Raw genomic sequence first — 18,509 nt, 5'->3', positions numbered from 1 at the left:
TTCAAAGCCAAAACAGGCCGAGTCCTGAAGGGGTTAAGGGGTTAATATATAAGCCCTCCCATTGTCCTCTACAATTATATTCCCATGCTCATCTTTAAGAGGGCCAATATTAAACAGATTTTTTATTTTTGGCATGAATATATTTATACAATTTTTTGGCCTTCAATGTATTGAATGTTCTTTGTTTTTGCCTTATTATAGTCAGTAATTCCTTATTCATCCATATTGGTCTCCTTTTATTCCTAGACATTTTGTTACCAGTGGATATAAACTTACTACACGATTCATGTAATATATCTCTAAAATCTCCCCATTTAGCATCAGTATCCCTATTTACCATTACATAATCCCAGTCACCACACTCAGTCGATTGAATTTGATTTTCCTAAAATTCCAGGATTTTTTTAGCTCCCCTTCATACGGTTTTATTTGTTATAATAATAAAAAAGAAAAAAACACCATATAGTGGTCACTATTGCCCAAGTTTTCCTGAACCTCCACATCGGATATTGTGTCTGGTCTATTAGAGAAGACCATATCCAGCACGTTAGCCCCTCTGGTTGGTTTATTAACCAACTGAGTGAAATAATTTTCTTGAATGGTGTATAAAAACTTCCGACTTTTAGCACATTCAGCCGCCTCTATGTCCCAATTAATGTCAGGATAGTTAAAATGCCCCATTAATAAAGGACCCATTATTTGCTGCCTTTTGTATTTGTTGCAGCATTTCATCCTCAGCCTGTTCCGCTATGTTCAGTGGCTTATAACAAACTCCAATTAGTAATTTACCGTAATTAAACGTTCTATTAATATTTACCCATAAAGACTCCACACTGTCACAGTCTCCCACAAGGTCTTTATTCAGAACTGGTCTCAGGCTGGATTTTACAGACAAACCCCTCCACCTTTTTTATCTTTTCTATTTCCCTTCAAAATACGGTGTAGCCCTCCACATTACCCAGTTATGACTTTCATCCAGCCAGGTTTCTGTTATGGCCACTACATTATAAGCCATCTCGGTCATTAGAACCTCCAACTTGACAATTTTATTTGCAAGACATTCGCCAGCATACATTTCATCTTACCGACACCTTTATTACTCTTAGGCTGGGTTCACACGAGCACATTAACGTCCGTAATGGACGGACGTATTTCGGCCGGAAGTCCCGGACCGAACTCCGTGCAGGGAGCCGGGCTCCTAGCGTCAGTTATGTACGACGCTAGGAGTCCCTGCCTCTCCGTGGAACTACTGTCCCGTACTGAAAACATGATTACAGTACGGGACAGTTGTCCTGCAGAGAGGCAGGGACTCCTAGTGTCGTACATAACTATGATGCTAGGAGCCAGGCTCCCTGCACTGAGTTCGGTCCGGGGCTTCCGGCCGAAATACGTCCGTCCATTACGGACGTTAATGTGCTCGTGTGAACCCAGCCTTAGGTTCATATTTATTATAGATCACCTCCTTACTCGGCTTGCTATCCCCCAGCCCCCATTAAACCCTTCTCCCTATGTACTCTAACCCCCTTGTGTATCCCCCCTCCCCAAGATCCTAGTTTAAAAGCTCCTCCAGCTGTCTAAACATTCTTTCCCCAAGCACAGCAGCACCCTCACAATTTAGATGCAGCCCGTTCCTACCATAGAGACCGTAGCTGACAGAGAAGTCCGCCCAGTTGTCCAGGAACCCAAACCCCTCCTTCCTGCAACAAATTTCGAAGCCACTTATTTAACACACTAATCTCCCGCTCTTTTTCTAGTGACGCTCGTGGCACTGGTAGCATTTCTGAAAACACAATCTTGGAGGTCCTGTACTTTAGCTTCTCTCCTAGTTCCCTAAAACAATTTTAACCCCTTGACGCACCATAACGTGCCGGTTAGTCATGGTGCAGTGGGAGAAGTACAGAGGGAGCTCACGCACTGGTTACAGCGGACACCCTGCAATAATAGACGGGAACAGTGATTGCGTTTTTTCTGGCCGTTTAACCACTTAAATGCCATGGTCAATAGTGACTGCTGCATTTAAGCCGTGAGAAAGAGGGGTCGGCCGCCTCCGACAGCTCATTGCCCCCTCCGCAACCGCACTGTGCTGAATGGTTAACCCCTTAACGCATTATCACATCTGTACGTGAAAAGAGTTAAGGGGAAGTATGGAGCAAGCATATATATATATATATATATATATATATATATATATATATATATATTAGAAAAATAAAAAATATAGCTTTTTGGAAGGTGGGGAGGAAAATAAAAAAATAAGTGAAAATCTGAAAAGTGGCTGAGAATGGAAGGGGTTAAGGCTGCCCGGGCACCTAATAAAGGCCCCCAGGTCTGTTTACTCTCTGCCTCTGGCAGGGCTTAACAGAAGCCTGTAAAAATGACAACATACTGCAATACATCAGTATATGGATTGCTGGTTCAAGTCCCCTAGGGGGTGGTGACTAAAAAAATTAAAAAACAAAAACAAAAAGTTAAATAAAAGTTTAGTGGTGAAAAAAAAAAAAGTTTTTAAAAAAGAAAAAAAAACAAAAAACCTTTTCCCATTTGTCTAAAGTAACGTAAAAGAAAAAAAAAAGAAAAATGCTGTCGCTGCGTCCGTGCGTATTTAATTTAATGGTGAACGTCGTAAAAAATAAAACAAAAATGATATAGCGTCAGAATCGCTGTTTTTTGGTCAACATAGCGGCACAAAAAAAATTTAATAAAGTCGTACGTACCAAAAAATGATACCAAATAAAAACCACTGCACGTGCCGCAAAAACTAAGCCCTCACACCACTCAAGCAACGAAAAAAATGGAAAAAAAAAGTTATAGCTTTCAGAATATCAGACTATTTTTTTTAAACAAAGTATTTTTTCTTTATAAATGGAGTAAAACATCAAAACTATAAATTTGGCATCGCCATAATTGTATTTATCAGCATAATAAAGTTAATTTGTAGTTTTTACCGCACGGTAGAAGACGTAAATAGTAAAACCCAAAAGAAAATGGAGGAATCACAGTTTTTTCCAATTCCACCCCACACTGAATTTTTTTTTCAGTTTCCTAGTACATTATATGGTACTTTAAATAGTGCCAATAGAAACTACAACTCCTCCTGCAAAAAAAAAGCCTTCACACTATTCCATGGATGGAAAAATAAAAAAAAAGTTATGGCTCATGGAAGGTGGGTAAAAATGAAAAAACAAAAAACTGCTTGGACTTCAAGGGGTTAAAGGACCTTCCCCAGCCCCAACCAGCAAGCGGTCTATTCGATCCGCAATATGCCGAACCCGAGCAATCGGCAGACAACACACTGTTCAGCATCTCGGCGACAGATGATATTTGCATAGTTCCATAACAGAATTAGCGCAAACGTCATATAAACGCTATATCTAGCGATCTAATTTACACACATTCTATCACATGACTGGATACAACCAATCCTGGTGTGTTAAAGCTTTCAATTGCTTAAAATCATATACAAAAAAAAAATGCATAAAAAAAAGAAGGATATAGGTGACCGATATCTGTACAGCGATCAACTCCCAAATATGCAAAGAATCAGGGAGATGGATTGCCAGGTTTAGGTTTTCCTCTGTCATCTATCATGGGAGGAGTATTCATGGTTGCACCAGATCCTCATAACCACCCCCCCTTTTCACATGGTGAGCCGGTCCCCTTAATGACAATAAACGTTTTGACAAATAAATAACATCAGAATTATACCAGATGCGTGCAGTTGTACATGAGATTTTATGGTTTGGATAGGCTGGAGAGGGGTTTGTTTGGCATCTGATGGCAATTAACTAGTTTGAGTCCAGGAAATTTGCTCTGCTCCATCTCTCTTTCTTTACATGGATGCCAAACAGTGGCGTCCGTCACCCATAGACTATTATGGAATACATTAAATGGATAAGTCATGAACTCTAATGACACTTTTCAGGACACCACCACAAAACAAATTCCATTATAGCGTGGGTAATGGACGCAGGGCCGGCGTCAGTACCCAGCGAATCCGGGCAAGTGCCGAGGCCCACTATCCTTCGGGGGGCTCACTCGGCTGCCGGGAGCTCCCTACTCTGTTATTTACTAGGCTACAGACTCCCAGGCAGAGTGATAGCGGCTCTGCTCCGGAACTCTGCCTATGGCAAGCCCCTGACATCACTGTCCATATATGGACAGTGATGTCAGGGGCTTCCCCAGAGTTCCGGAGCAGAGCCTATACTAAAGCTCTGCTCTGGGGTAGCCCCTGACATCCCTGTCCATATATGAACAGTGACGTCAGGAGAGGAGCTGGTGTCCCAGGCAGAACGCTGCTACAGCTCTGGCGTTGCCCTCACATCACTGTCCATATATTTCTTTTTACAAATTCTGGAATGAAGAAGTAGATTACATTATTCTTTACAACAGTAGCCCATAAAAAAAAAAGAAAAAAAAACCTATACCGCCCGGTATATGCTTTTTTTTTTTTTTTAACATAGAAAAAAAAATATGGATTACATATGCCGCTGTATAGCATACATCGCAGGCATCAGTTTAACGTACGCAGCATGGACTTCAATAGCTTTTCATGTCGTATATGTTAAACAGATACCAGAACTGTCTACGAATGACGGATGCCTGATGCAAAACAGTGGCATCCGTTCAGGGCCGGCTCCAGGTTTATGTGGGCCCTTGGGTATCTGGCTAATTGACCCCTACGGACACGTTTCGCATATAAGTTCAGAACTTTCCCAATGTACACACAAAACCTAGGACAAAAAGCGGATGACAATAGGGCCTGACCAGTCTATGTTTAATGCAAAATCAGTTCGATAACAGAAAGGACGTCGCTGCCTAACTGCAAAGTTCACCCTACCCCACCTTCAGTTTTAATTTAGTTTCAAAGGTCGCATAAGGCCATAGAATAAAAGCTTCTTACAATTTGTCTGTTCTTGCTGATGCCACTACTGAACGTGGTAGTGAGTGTTGATGCACAAGCCTCACTATACCATGGGACGTCTCCATTCTCTGTTGTGCTGCCAACCGATAAGGTGAAAATACTGTTGGTGTAACCATCACAGTTACAGTTATCATTATGCAGGCCACCATTTCCCGATGCCCAAACAAAAATTGAGCCAAGGCCACCACGTCCCTAAAGCAAAAGAAAGCACAGGCAAAGGCTGAAAGAAGACACACATTTTTTCAAAATAAAAGGCAAGGTATTACTGCATTTTTACTAGTGACAAATACTGCAAAAGTGTTCTGAAGGTGTTGCATATACCGCTAGCAGCTGGTGCGTGGAATGTCTCGTCTTTCCACAAGGGTTCTAAAAAGGCATCAAGCAAAAAACGCCTGCGCCATTGTGTAGTATGCGAAGTAGTCACAATTTATTCTAAATAAGTTGCACTTACATCAAGATATAAGAATGGTCACATAGGCACCAACGGCTGAAGTTTGGATCTCCTCGTCGTTCGATGCACCAAGAAGCTCACTCGATATCCTCGATTCTAGTGGTTCCAGATTATGGTATTCCATTTGTTGTGTTTTGGACAAGAAAAAAAATTTGTTTGTTGGGCTGCAAACAACCTGTAGGTGTTGAAGAACTCAACCACACTTTGTAATAAACATTACTGTTCATAATTAAATTGATTAAAACATAACCTTTAAGAGCTCAAAGTTCGACGGGATATACCCACTTGCCAGGAACGATGCGTGGTTAAAAAATGGCATCTTATTTATATTGGCAGCGGGACATGACGTGACTGACGTCATAGTAGGTTATGGGTCATACTATCAATTTGATCATTAGACTACCACTGCATCCTTTCAGACGCTGATTGAACCGAAAAAAAATCATAACACAATTAAAATTTGCATAATAAAAGGAGGACGTCCCGAAACGCAGATCAATGACATGCAATTTACCTCCAGATCTAAAAATAAAAAAAAATTAAAAAATAAAAGGAGAGGGTGATTGTTCCCTGGGTATAGATGGAACTGTGATGTTAGGAACTTATGGATTAGAGCCGCTTCCAACTATTTAAATAACGACCAATGTCTTGCACACAAACACTTCATGCTTGACAGTATAGAATTCAAAATTATTTGGTCTACGAGGACACCTTTACAAAGATGTGGGACTGCGCTGGGCACAATATTCACAGCCAGCTTGGTAAACCTCTGTATGGGATAGTGGGAGTACAGAGATAGATATATATATATACACACACACACACACACACACACACACACACACACACACACACTACCGTTCAAAAGTTTAGGGTCACTTAGAAATTTCCTTATTTTTGAAAGAAAAGCACAGTTTTTTTCAATGAAGATAACATTAAATTAATCAGAAATACACTCTATACATTGTTAATGTGCTAAATGACTATTCTAGCTGCAAACGTCTGGTTTTTAATGCAATATCTACATAGGTGTATAGAGGCCCATTTCCAGCAACCATCACTCCAGTGTTCTAATGGTACATTGTGTTTGCTAACTGTGTTAGAAGGCTAATGGATGATTAGAAAACACTTGAAAACCCTTGTGCAATTATGTTAGCACCGCTGTAAACAGTTTTGCGGTTTAGAGGAGCTATAAAACTGACCTTCCTTTGAGCTAGTTGAGAATCTGGAGCATTACATTTGTGGGTTCGATTAAACTCTCAAAATGGCTAGAAAAAGAGAGTTTTCATGTGAAACTCGACAGTCTATTCTTGTTCTTAGAAATGAAGGCTATTCCATGCGAGAAATTGCCAAGAAACTGAAGATTTCCTACAACGGTGTGTACTACTCCCTTCAGAGGACAGCACACACAGGCTCTAACCAGAGTAGAAAGAGAAGTGGGAGGCCCCGCTGCACAACTGAGCAACAAGACAAGTACATTAGAGACTCTAGTTTGAGAAATAGACGCCTCACAGGTCCTCAACTGGCAGCTTTATTAAATAGTACCCGCAAAACGTCAGTGTCAACATCTACAGTGAAGAGGCACTTCAGGGCAGAGTGGCAAAGAAAAAGCCATATCTGAGACTGGCTAATAAAAGGAAAAGATTAATATGGGCAAAAGCACACAGACATTGGACAGAGGAAGATTGGAAAAAAAGTGTTATGGACAGACGAATCGAAGTTTGAGGTGTTTGGATCACACAGAAGAACATTTGTGAGACGCAGAACAACTGAAAAGATGCTGGAAGAGTGCCTGACGCCATCTGTCAAGCATGGTGGAGGTAATGTGATGGTCTGGGGTTGCTTTGGTGCTGGTAAAGTGGGAGATTTGTACAAGGTAAAAGGGATTTGGAATAAGGAAGGCTATCACTCCATTTTGCAACGCCATGCCATACCCTGTGGACAGCGCTTGATTGGAGCCAATTTCATCCTACAACAGGACAATGACCCAAAGCACTCCTCCAAATTATGCAAGAACTATTTAGGGAAGAAGCAGGCAGCTGGTATTCTATCTGTAATGGAGTGGCCAGCGCAGTCACCAGATCTCAACCCCATAGAGCTGTTGTGGGAGCAGCTTGACCGTATGGTACGCAAGAAGTGCCCATCAAGCCAATCCAACTTGTGGGAGGGCCTTCTGGAAGCATGGGGTGAAATTTCTCCAGATTACCTTAGAAAATCAACAGCTAGAATGCCAAAGGTCTGCAATGCTGTAATTGCTGCAAATGGAGCATTCTTTGACGAAAGCAAAGTTTGAAGGAGAAAATTATTATTTCAAATAAAAATCATTATTTCTAACCTTGTCAACGTCTTGACTATATTTTCTAGTCATTTTGCAACTCATTTGATAAATACAAGTGTGAGTTTTCATGGAAAAGACAAAAAATTGTCTGGGTGACCCCAAACGTTTGAACGGTAGTGTATATATATATATATATATATATATATATATATATATATATATATATATATATATATATATATCCCAAGAAAAATAGAACGAAGCAGCACTCAAAAAAAAACTTGGGTTTATTCAACTAACATCCACTACAACGTTTCACTCTCTCTATGAAGGCTTTTTCAAGTCAAATGTGTTACAGCATACACGTGTGTATATATAAGGGGCAATCAATCAGTGTTAAAAAATTCACATATAGTTCAGAAAAAAAGTGTAATACACATATAATAAATATACAGTGACCAGTGAATCCAATCTCAAATTACACACAGTAGTCATACAATACAAAAAAGTACAAAATCGATGTTTTATAAATAGTATATAAAAAACAGTGCTTCATCCTAAAGTGCATAAACAAGGTGCAGTTAATTTAACCCTTTCACGACCAAGGACGAAAATGCACGTCCTTGTCGGCTGCTAGTTCCCGCACCAGGACCATTTTCGTCCGCATTTCAAACTGTCACTCTGTGTAAACACAGAGTGACAGACGCGCGCTGACAGCTGTCCTAGACAGCTGAGACATCAGTCTCGCCGGACAGCGGACCATCGCCGCTGCTTTCGGCAGCTAACCCCTTAAGTGCTGCGACGGATTGCCGTCGCCGCATTTAAGTGGTTTGAAGCACATCGGCAGCCCCCACGGCAATCGGAGGTCAGATAATGACCTCCGGGTTGCCATGTACGGAAGCCTCGGAGGAACAGCCCCCGGCCGTTCCTCCTCTGCTTCCTGTCAGTGTGACAGTTACGTCACAATGACAGTTAGAGTACATTACACTACGTGTGTAGTGTAATGTACTCTAGCAGCGATTAAAGCTGCAAGTCTAAATGTCCCCTAGTGGGACAAGTGAAAAAGTAAAAAAAAGTAATAAAAATGTTTTAAAAAAAGTGTAAAAATAAAAGTTATAAGTTATATAAACACAAAATGCTTTTTTTCCTATAATAAAACTTTTATTATAGAAAAAAATGAACACGTTAAAAAAGTACACATATTTTGTATCACTGCATTCGTAACGCCCCAACTATAAAACTGTAATGTTATTTTTCCCGCACGATGAACACCCCAAAAAAAAATCAATAAAAAACTACGACAGAATCACAATTTTTTTGGTCACCACCGCTCCCTAAATAAAGAATAAAAAGTGATCAAAAAGTCGCATGTTCCCAAAAATAGTACCAATAAAAACTTCTATCCATCCCGCAAAAAACAAGCCCTTACACAGCTTTTTTGACTAAAAAATAAAAAAATTATGGCTCTCTGAATATGGTGACACAGAAAATTTTTTGTTTATAAATAAGTCATTTTATTGTGCAAACGCTAAAAAAAAAGGACCAAACCTATATACATATGGTATCGCCGTAATCATACCAACCCGCAGAATAAAGTAAAAAATGTCACCTATAGCGTACGGTGAGCGCCGCAAAAAGAAAACCTAAAAAACGGTGTCAGAATTCCTGTTTTTTGTTCAGGATTGCAAAAAAATTGAACAAAAAGTGATAAAAAAAAAAAAACGCACGTACCCCAAAATGGTACCAATGAAAACTACAGATTGTCCCGCAACAAATAAGCCCTCACAGGGCTCCGGTGGTGAAAAAATAAAAAAGTTCTGGCTTTCAGAATATGGCGATGCAAAATGTGCAGAGTGTCCAAAAGCGGATAAGATCGGGCGACATTTATCAGTGCGACACCAGTCACAAATCTATGAATTATTATTTATTTACCCCATTATTATACTCTTATTATACCCCGATGTACCCCGCACAGCTTACATATACCCTGATGTACTCCGCACAGTTTACATATACCCTGATGTACTCCGCACAGATTACATATACCCTGATGTACTCCGCACAGATTACATATACCCTGATGTACTCCGCACAGATTACATATACCCTGATGTACTCCGCACAGATTACATATACCCTGATGTACTCCGCACAGCTTACATATACCCTGATGTACTCCGCACAGCTTACATATACCCTGATGTACTCCGCACAGCTTACATATACCCTGATGTACTCCGCACAGCTTACATATACCCTGATGTACTCCGCACAGCTTACATATACCCTGATGTACTCCGCACAGCTTACATATACCCTGATGTACTCCGCACAGCTCACATATACCCTGATGTACTCCGCACAGCTCACATATACCCTGATGTACTCCGCACAGCTTACATATACCCTGATGTACTCCTCACATATTACATATACCCTGATGTACTCCGCACAGCTTACATATACCCTGATGTACTCCTCACAGCTTACATATACCCTGATGTACTCCTCACAGCTTACATATACCCTGATGTACTCTGCACAGCTTACATATACCCTGATGTACTCCTCACAGCTTACATATACCTTGATGTACTCCGCACAGCTTACATATACCCTGATGTACCCGCGCATATTACATATACCCTGATGTACCCGCACAGATTACATATACCCTGATGTACTCCGCACAGCTTACATATACCCCGATGTACCCCTCACAGCTTACATATACCCTGATGTACTCCGCCCAGCTTACATATATCCTGATGTACTGCTCACAGCTTACATATACCCTGATGTACTCCGCACAGATTACATATGCCCCCCACATTATAAACTGAAATACCAGCGAAACCCAAAACAGAAAAACTACCCAGCAAAATCTGCGCTCCAAAAGCAAAATGGCGTCCCTCTCTTCTGAGCCCTGCAGCGTGCCAAAGCAGCAGTTTGCGCCCACACATACGGCGTCGCCATACCCGAGAGAACCCGCTTAACGTTTTATGAGGTATTTGTCTTCTGTGGCACAAACTGGGCACAACATATTATGCACTAAAATGGCATATCAGTGGAAAATTGCAATTTTCACTTTGAACCATCCGCTGCGCATTAACCCCTTTGCGCACTATGACTTAATTGCCTGTCATGGTGCGGCGGTTGATGTATGGAGCCGGCTCACGTGCTGAGCCCACTCCATAAGCTGCGGGTGTCGGCTGTGTATTACAGCAGGCCCCCTCGGTACTAACGGACAGGAACAGCGATCGCTCTGTTACAGAAGCCTGTAAGAATAACAATATACTGCAATACATTAGTATTGCAGTGTATAGTACCAGCGATCCAATGATCGCTGGATCAAGTCCCCTAAGGGGATTGATTAATAAAATGTGTAGAAGAATTATAGTTATTAGTAGTGAGAATTTTTTTTTTTAAAGTTAAAAATACAAAACACCTTTTCGCATTTTTCTTCTAAAGTAATGTAAAAAAAATGAACAAAATTGGTATCGCTACGTCCGTAAAAATCTGAACTATTACAATATACCATTATTTAATTTGCACAGTGCACACCTTAAAAAAATGTAATAATTGAAACCGCCAAAATTGCAGTTTTTTGTTTTTTTTACCTTCGCTCTAAAAAAAAAAATGTAATACAACTTTTGAATCACTTTTTATGTACCAAAAAATGGTACCAATAAGAACTACAGCTCCTCCCGCAAGAAATAAGCCCTCACACCGCTTTATTGATAGAAAAATAAAAAAAAGTTATGGCTCTTGGAAAGCGGGGAGGGAAAATCTAAAATAAGAAAGCAAAAACTGGATCAGTCCTGAAAGGGTTAATTCATTTCTAATGCAAAAACGTATGACCCCATGTGGGGTATTTCCGTACTCGGGAGAAATTGCTTTATAAAAAATGGTTGTTTTTTTCCTCCTTTATCCCTTGTGAAAATGAGAAAATGCAACATTTTAGTGGAAAAAATTTTGATATTAATTTTCGCGCCCTAATTCTAATAAACTCTGCAAAAGACCCGTGGGGTGTAAATGCTCACTATACCCCTAGAAAAATTCCTTGAAGGTTTTTCCAAAATAGGGTCACTTTTGGGGGTGTTTCCACTGTTTTGGTCCCTCCGGTGCATTGCAAATGCGACATGGCACCAAAAACCATTCCAGCAAAATCATAAATCCAAATGGCGCTCCTTCCCTTCTCAGCCCTGCTGTGGGTCCAAACAGCAGTTTATTACCACATATGGGGTATTGTCGTAATCGGGAGACATTGCTTTACAAATGTTGGGGGGCATTTTCTACGTTATTCCTTGTAAATAATAAAAATTTCTATGTTGTTTCAGAAAAAAAGTACATTTTAATTTTTACACACTAATTCCAATATATTTAGCGAAAAACCTGTGTGGTCAAAATGCTAACTATACCCCTAGATAAATACCTTAAGGGGTCTAGTTTTAGAAATGGGGTCGTTTATGGGCAGTTTCTATCGTTCTGGCAGCTCAAAGCTTCTCCAAATGTACAGTGGGGCCTAAAACATTTTCAAGCAAAATATGAGTCCTGAAAGCCTCCGTGTGCTCCCTTCCTTTGGGGCCCTGCCGTGTGTCCAAACAACGCATTAGGGCCACAATGTGGGTATTTTTGAAAACAGGAGAAAGAGGGTGATAGATTTTGGGGTGTGTTTCTTCATTTTCATGTTCGCTTTACGCAGAAATCGGTCTTCAAAGTGATACTTTTATGAAAAAAGTGAAATGATATTTTTTTACGCCTGCTTTGCATGAATTCTTACAAAAAAACTGTAAGGGGTGTAGTTTTCAAAATGGGGTCACTTGTGGGGGGTTTACACCATTCTGACACCTATGAGCCTCTGAAAACCTGGCTTGGTGCAGGAAAACAAAATGTACTTCAAAATGTATAAAATGATTACTAAATTTGTAAGTCTCCCAAATTGCTCAAAAAAAATAATTTTTTTTCAAAAGTGCTGCCAAAATAGGAGTAAAGAGATGGAAATATATATTTAATTAAAAAAATTGAGCAGTATGTATGTACATATGACATATTGCAGTTAAAAATAGGGAAAAATTATCATTTTTACAAAATTTCTTCAATTTCTCTATTTTTTAATTAATTTCCGCAAATCGTATCAGTCTACTTTTACTACTAAAATAAAGTACAACATGTGACGAAAAAACAATGTCAGAATTACTTGGATATTCAAAACTTTCACAGAGTTATTCTCTGATAAAGTCAGACATACCAGATTTGACAAATCTGGCTTGGTCATTAAGGTACAAACATGCCCGGTCATTAAGGAGTTAAAAACAAAATCAGCTGCCACTCACCGATCTACAGAGAAAAAAACAATCATTGGACTCATATGTAACACATGTGAGTTCTCAGTGTTCCACAGATCAAACTGCGCATGCTCATAAGCAATGTTTCCACTGGATCAAAGTAGACATCTGACTTAGTCGTCATCACCACGGCAACATGGAACAGCAAGGTCCAGCAAACTCTCGCGAGAGTCATCAGGCAACACACGAGCATCATCCCCTCTCCAGTACTAGATCGCCATCTTGGAAAAGGGGAAGTGCCAGTACACTAATATCGTTATACGTGAAAACTTGCAGTATTCAATCAAGCGGGAGAAAATTATCCATATCGAGTAAATATGCATACATATACAGGAAAGCAGGCGTTCGCTTTAAAGGATTCAAAAAAATACATGTGTCCACACAAGGGAGAAAACAGTCCGTCCACACTGTGTGTGAACAACGTCATAAGGCTAATTCCTCCTGGGTACGGAATAAATAGTAATCGATATCCCCGCACGAGATACATCTCCCATTTACCATAAGCGAGTAACTAGTGTCAACCAACCACATTGAGAACCAGAGGATATATCATCCTCCAGAATATCTATAGAGGGTACTATTCCAGGTCACGATTATTTCTTAAAGACACCAGTGTCATATATATCGATAAGGAATTCTTTATATTTTACATATTTAGGTCATGATTTTATTTTAAAGGAATAAAGAATCCGTATCCCATCTTTAGCCAACCCAGACGCCACCGACCTTAATATGGATATATGTTTAAGATACTTATTAAATTATGGAAATCTTCCCCCCGGTAGATGAAACCAAATGAATCCACATAGAAATAGTATCAAACCTGTTATGACATTGCTGTACCACATGTCAGAATATAATCAATGGATTATTATTTGAAGATAATTAGGTGTTTCGCTTAATTCACTTAATATGAATAATAACATCCACATATATATAGAACCAACAATCACATGAGTCCAAAAACACTTCCCTAAGATTGTGAGATTCTAGTCACATCAATGTATTAGATATCTAAAAAAAAAAAAGAAGGATACACGAAATTTATCTTTTCGGATACGAATTTAACTTTTTTGTACACTATGGGGTCTATACATTAAGGCAGACTTAAAGAGGCTCTGTCACCAGATTTTGCAACCCCTATCTGCTATTGCAGCAGATAGGCGCTGCAATGTAGATAAGAGTAACGTTTTTATTTTTAAAAAAACGAGCATTTTTGGCCAAGTTATGACCATTTTTGTAGTTATGCAAATGAGGCTTGCAAAAGTCCAAGTGGGTGTGTTTAAAAGTAAAAGTCCAAGTGGGCGTGTATTATGTGCGTACATCGGGGCGTTTTTACTACTTTTACTAGCTGGGCGTTCTGATGAGAAGTATCATCCACTTCTCTTCAGAACGCCCAGCTTCTGGCAGTGCAGATCTGTGACGTCACTCACAGGTCCTGCATCGTGTCGGACACATCGGCACCAGAGGCTTCAGTTGATTCTGCAGCAGCCTCGGCGTTAGCAGGTAAGTCAATGTAGCTACTTACCTGCAAACGCCGATGCTGCTGCAGAATCAACTGTAGCCTCAGGTGCCGATGTGTCCTCGCTCGTCTGACACGATGCAGGACCTGTGAGTGACGTCACAGCAGTGATCAGGCAGAAGCTGGGCGTTCTGAAGAGAAGTGGATGATACTTCTCTTCAGAGCACCCAGCTAGTAAAAGTATTAAAAACGCCCCGATGTACGCACATAATACACGCCCACTTGGACTTTTACTTTTAAACACACCCACTTGGACTATTGCTAGCCTCATTTACATAACTACAAAAATGGTCATAACTTGGCCAAAAATGCTCGTTTTTTAAAAATAAAAACGTTACTGTAATCTACATTGCAGCGCCTATCTGCTGCAATAGGAGATAGGGGTTGCAAAATCTGGTGATAGAGCCTCTTTAAGACTGATCTATTTGTAAAATCGACTGACTAATACTTTACTTCGTTTTGACAGTCATCATCCATGGGGGATGATTAGATCTCTACCCTTTAGCCAATTGCTGAGGGTGAAGAGGATAGTGGACAACCCTAATGATCTAGACATTAGACTGAATGAAATGACTAGTAAATTTTTGAAAAAGGGTTACCCTAAGAGGATTGTTAAGGTACATTTGGATAGAGTACAACAATTGAGAAGGGAAGATTTGAGTGAGAGCAGAAGTAGAATGACAAAAGACAAGAGACTTCCGATGGTGTCCACTTTCAATAGAGGAAGTTCAGCAGTGGTAGGAATTATCCATAAACACTGGCATGTTTTGGGGAATTATTACGACAAGATTACAGAGTTTTATTCTCCTCCCTTATTCTCCCATAGGCGATGTCGTAATTTGAAAGATGAACTAGTGAAAACAGATGTTCGTAATGCACAACGTGGACAGTCTTGCAGGACACGCAAGGGATGTTTTCCTTGCCTCTCCTGCGACAACTGTCCTCTTATGGTTAAGGGTGAGGTCTTTATACACCCAAAAACACGTAAACCCTTTAATATTAATTCCTTCTACACATGCAAGAGTGATCATGTGATATATATACTACAATGTCCGTGTAATTTGATCTATGTGTGGAGACAATGACAGAGTGTTGCTTACGACTAAACAACCACAAGTCCAGTATACGGACTAAGAAAGTAGAATTACCTGTAGCACGACATTTTGTTGAGGCTGGACATCAAATCCATCAGCTCAGATTTACCATCATTGATGGGGGAACGTGTAGGTAATAGGGAATGGTCCTTAAAATGATGTGAGTTACAGTGGATCACGAAACTTAATTCCCTCTATCCATATGGTCTAAATCAGGGGTCTCAAACTCGGCCGGGTAAGTGGGCCGCATATAGAAAAAATGGGAAGTTGACGGGCCGCATTACTTTCAAATTTGATACAATACAAAATTATTGTTAATCAATTAGTTATTTGAACTACTATAACACTATATTACTATAATAATAATACTACATTACTATAATAATAGCGCTAGGTTTAAAATTTGAGATTTCTCCACGTGCTTATTTCAACAATCCAGCTTTCCAGTTTAAGTGTCGCTAAATGCAGTCCGGCGGCTCATGTCAAGATTGGGCAGCAACTTTTTAGATGGTGCCGCAGTGCCCTCGGTAGAGGCTGCCCCAGTGCCCTCGGTGGAGGCTGCCCCAGTGCCCTCGGTGGAGGCTGCCCCAGTGCCCTCGGTGGAGGCTGCCCCAGTGCCCTCGGTAGAGGCTGCCCCAGTGCCCTCGGTAGAGGCTGCCCCAGTGCCCTCGGTAGAGGCTGCCCCAGTGCCCTCGGTAGAGGGTGCCCCAGTGCCCTCGGTAGAGGCTGCCCAAGTGATGTCAGGGGCTTGCCCAGAGCTTGAGTCCCAGGCAGAGCGCTAGTAGGCTCTTCCTGGGACTCCAGCTGTGCTCCTGACATCACTGGGACTCCTGCTCTGGGGAAGCCCCTGACATCATTGTCGATGTATGGACAGCAATGTCAGAGGCTTCCACAGAGTCCCGGAGCAGAGCTGATAATAGCGCTCTGCCCGGGACTCCGCTCTGGGGAAGACCCTGACACACTGTCCATATATGGGCAGCGATGTCAGGGAATTCCACAGAGTCCCGGAGCAGAGCCGACACCAGCGCTCTGCTCGGGACTCCGGCTCTGGGGAAGCCCCAGACATCGCTGTTCATATGTGGACAGCGATGTCAGGGAATTCCAGAGTCTCGGAGCAGAGCCGATACTAGCGGCTCTGTGTCCCGCGGGCCGCAGATGACAGCCCCAGGGCCGCGTGTTTGAGATCCCTGGTCTAAATATAGATTATCCACTTAATGTCTTTAGATCGAACTAATGAGACTAAACTCACTCTTTTTGCCCTTTGCATGATATCTTTGGATCCCCTATATATGATGAATGTATCCTGATCTGTTCCCTTCTTTTGGGCCCTCCTTTTAAATCCTGTTGATATCATATACAAGTGGATATTGGACCATTTAATGTGTTGATTTTGATCATATTTCTAGGTGATTGTAAAGTGACAGTCTCCTTTTAGATATCTACTACACTGAGGTGACTGGAATCTCACGATCTGAGGGAAGTGTTTTTGGACTCATGTGATTGTTGGTTATATATATGTGGATGTTATTATTCATTTGAAGTGAATTAAGCGAAACACATAGATAATTATCTTCAAATAATGATCCATTGGTTATATTCTGACATGTGGTACAGCAATGTCATAACAGGTTTTATACTATTTCTATGTGGATTCATTTACCAGGGGGAAGATTTCCATAATTTAATAAGTATCTTAAACATACAGTGAAGGAAATAAGTATTTGATCCCTTGCTGATTTTGTAAGTTTGCCCACTGTCAAAGACATGAACAGCCTAGAATTTTTAGGCTAGGTTAATTTTACCAGTGAGAGATAGATTATATAAAAAAAACAAAACAGAAAATCAGTCAAAATTATATATATTTATTTGCATTGTGCACAGAGAAATAAGTATTAGATCCCTTTGGCAAACAAGACTTAATACTTGGTGGCAAAACCCTTGTTGGCGAGCACAGCAGTCAGACGTTATTTGTAGTTGATGAGGTTTGCACACATGTTAGATGGAATTTTGGCCCACTCCTCTTTGCAGATCATCTGTAAATCATTAAGATTGAGGCTGTCGCTTGGCAACTCGGATCTTCAGCTCCCTCCATAAGTTTTCGATGGGATTAAGGTATGGAGACTGGCTAGGCCACTCCATGACCTTAATGTGCTTCTTTTTGAGCCACTCCTTTGTTGCCTTGGCTGTATGTTTCGGGTCATTGTCGTGCTGGAAGACCCAGCCACGAGCCATTTTTAATGTCCTGGTGGAGGGAAGGAGGTGGTCACTCAGGATTTGACGGTACATGGCTCCATCCATTCTCCCATTGATGCGGTGAAGTAGTCCTGTGCCCTTAGCAGAAAAACACCCCCAAAACATGTTTCCACCTCCATGCTTGACAGTGGGGACGGTGTTCTTTGGCTCATAGGCAGCATTTCTCTTCCACCAAACACGGCGAGTTGAGACTAAAATTGAGCTCTTTGGCATTAACTCAACTGACCACAGCACCTTCTCCCAATCACTCTCAGAATCATCCAGATGTTCATTTGCAAACTTCAGACGGGCCTGTACATGTGCCTTCTTGAGCAGGGGGACCTTGCGAGCACTGCAGGATTTTAATCCATTACGGCGTAATGTGTTACCAATGGTTTTCTTGGTGACTGTGGTCCCAGCTGCCTTGAGATCATTAACAAGTTCCCCCCGTGTAATTTTCGGCTGAGCTCTCACCTTCCTCAGGATCAAGGATAGCCCACGAGGTGAGATTTTGCATGGAGCCCCAGATCAATGTCGATTGACAGACATTTTGTATGTCTTCCATTTTCTTACTATTGCACCAACAGTTGTCTCCTTCTCACCCAGCGTCTTACTTATGGTTTTGTAGCCCATTCCAGCCTTGTGCAGGTCTATGATCTTGTC

The 18,509-nt window shown here is 41.0% G+C and overlaps 1 protein-coding gene across 1 annotated transcript in view; it reads right to left on the bottom strand.

Annotated features, from left to right (window-relative positions):
• Positions 1 to 18,509, bottom strand: part of PCSK4 (proprotein convertase subtilisin/kexin type 4) — a 129,094-nt gene that overhangs the window by 54,922 nt on the left and 55,663 nt on the right. The window contains exon 8 of the mRNA XM_075854901.1: positions 4,901 to 5,113. Within this exon, the coding sequence (XP_075711016.1) occupies positions 4,901 to 5,113 (213 nt within the window). The remainder of the gene's footprint in view (positions 1 to 4,900; positions 5,114 to 18,509) is intronic.

The sequence above is a fragment of the Rhinoderma darwinii genome, chromosome 1, assembly GCF_050947455.1.
Source record: "Rhinoderma darwinii isolate aRhiDar2 chromosome 1, aRhiDar2.hap1, whole genome shotgun sequence".
Taxonomy (NCBI): Eukaryota; Metazoa; Chordata; class Amphibia; order Anura; family Rhinodermatidae; genus Rhinoderma; species Rhinoderma darwinii.
The sequence above is the reverse complement of the archived record's forward strand: the minus strand, read 5'-3'. Positions and strand labels throughout refer to the sequence as shown.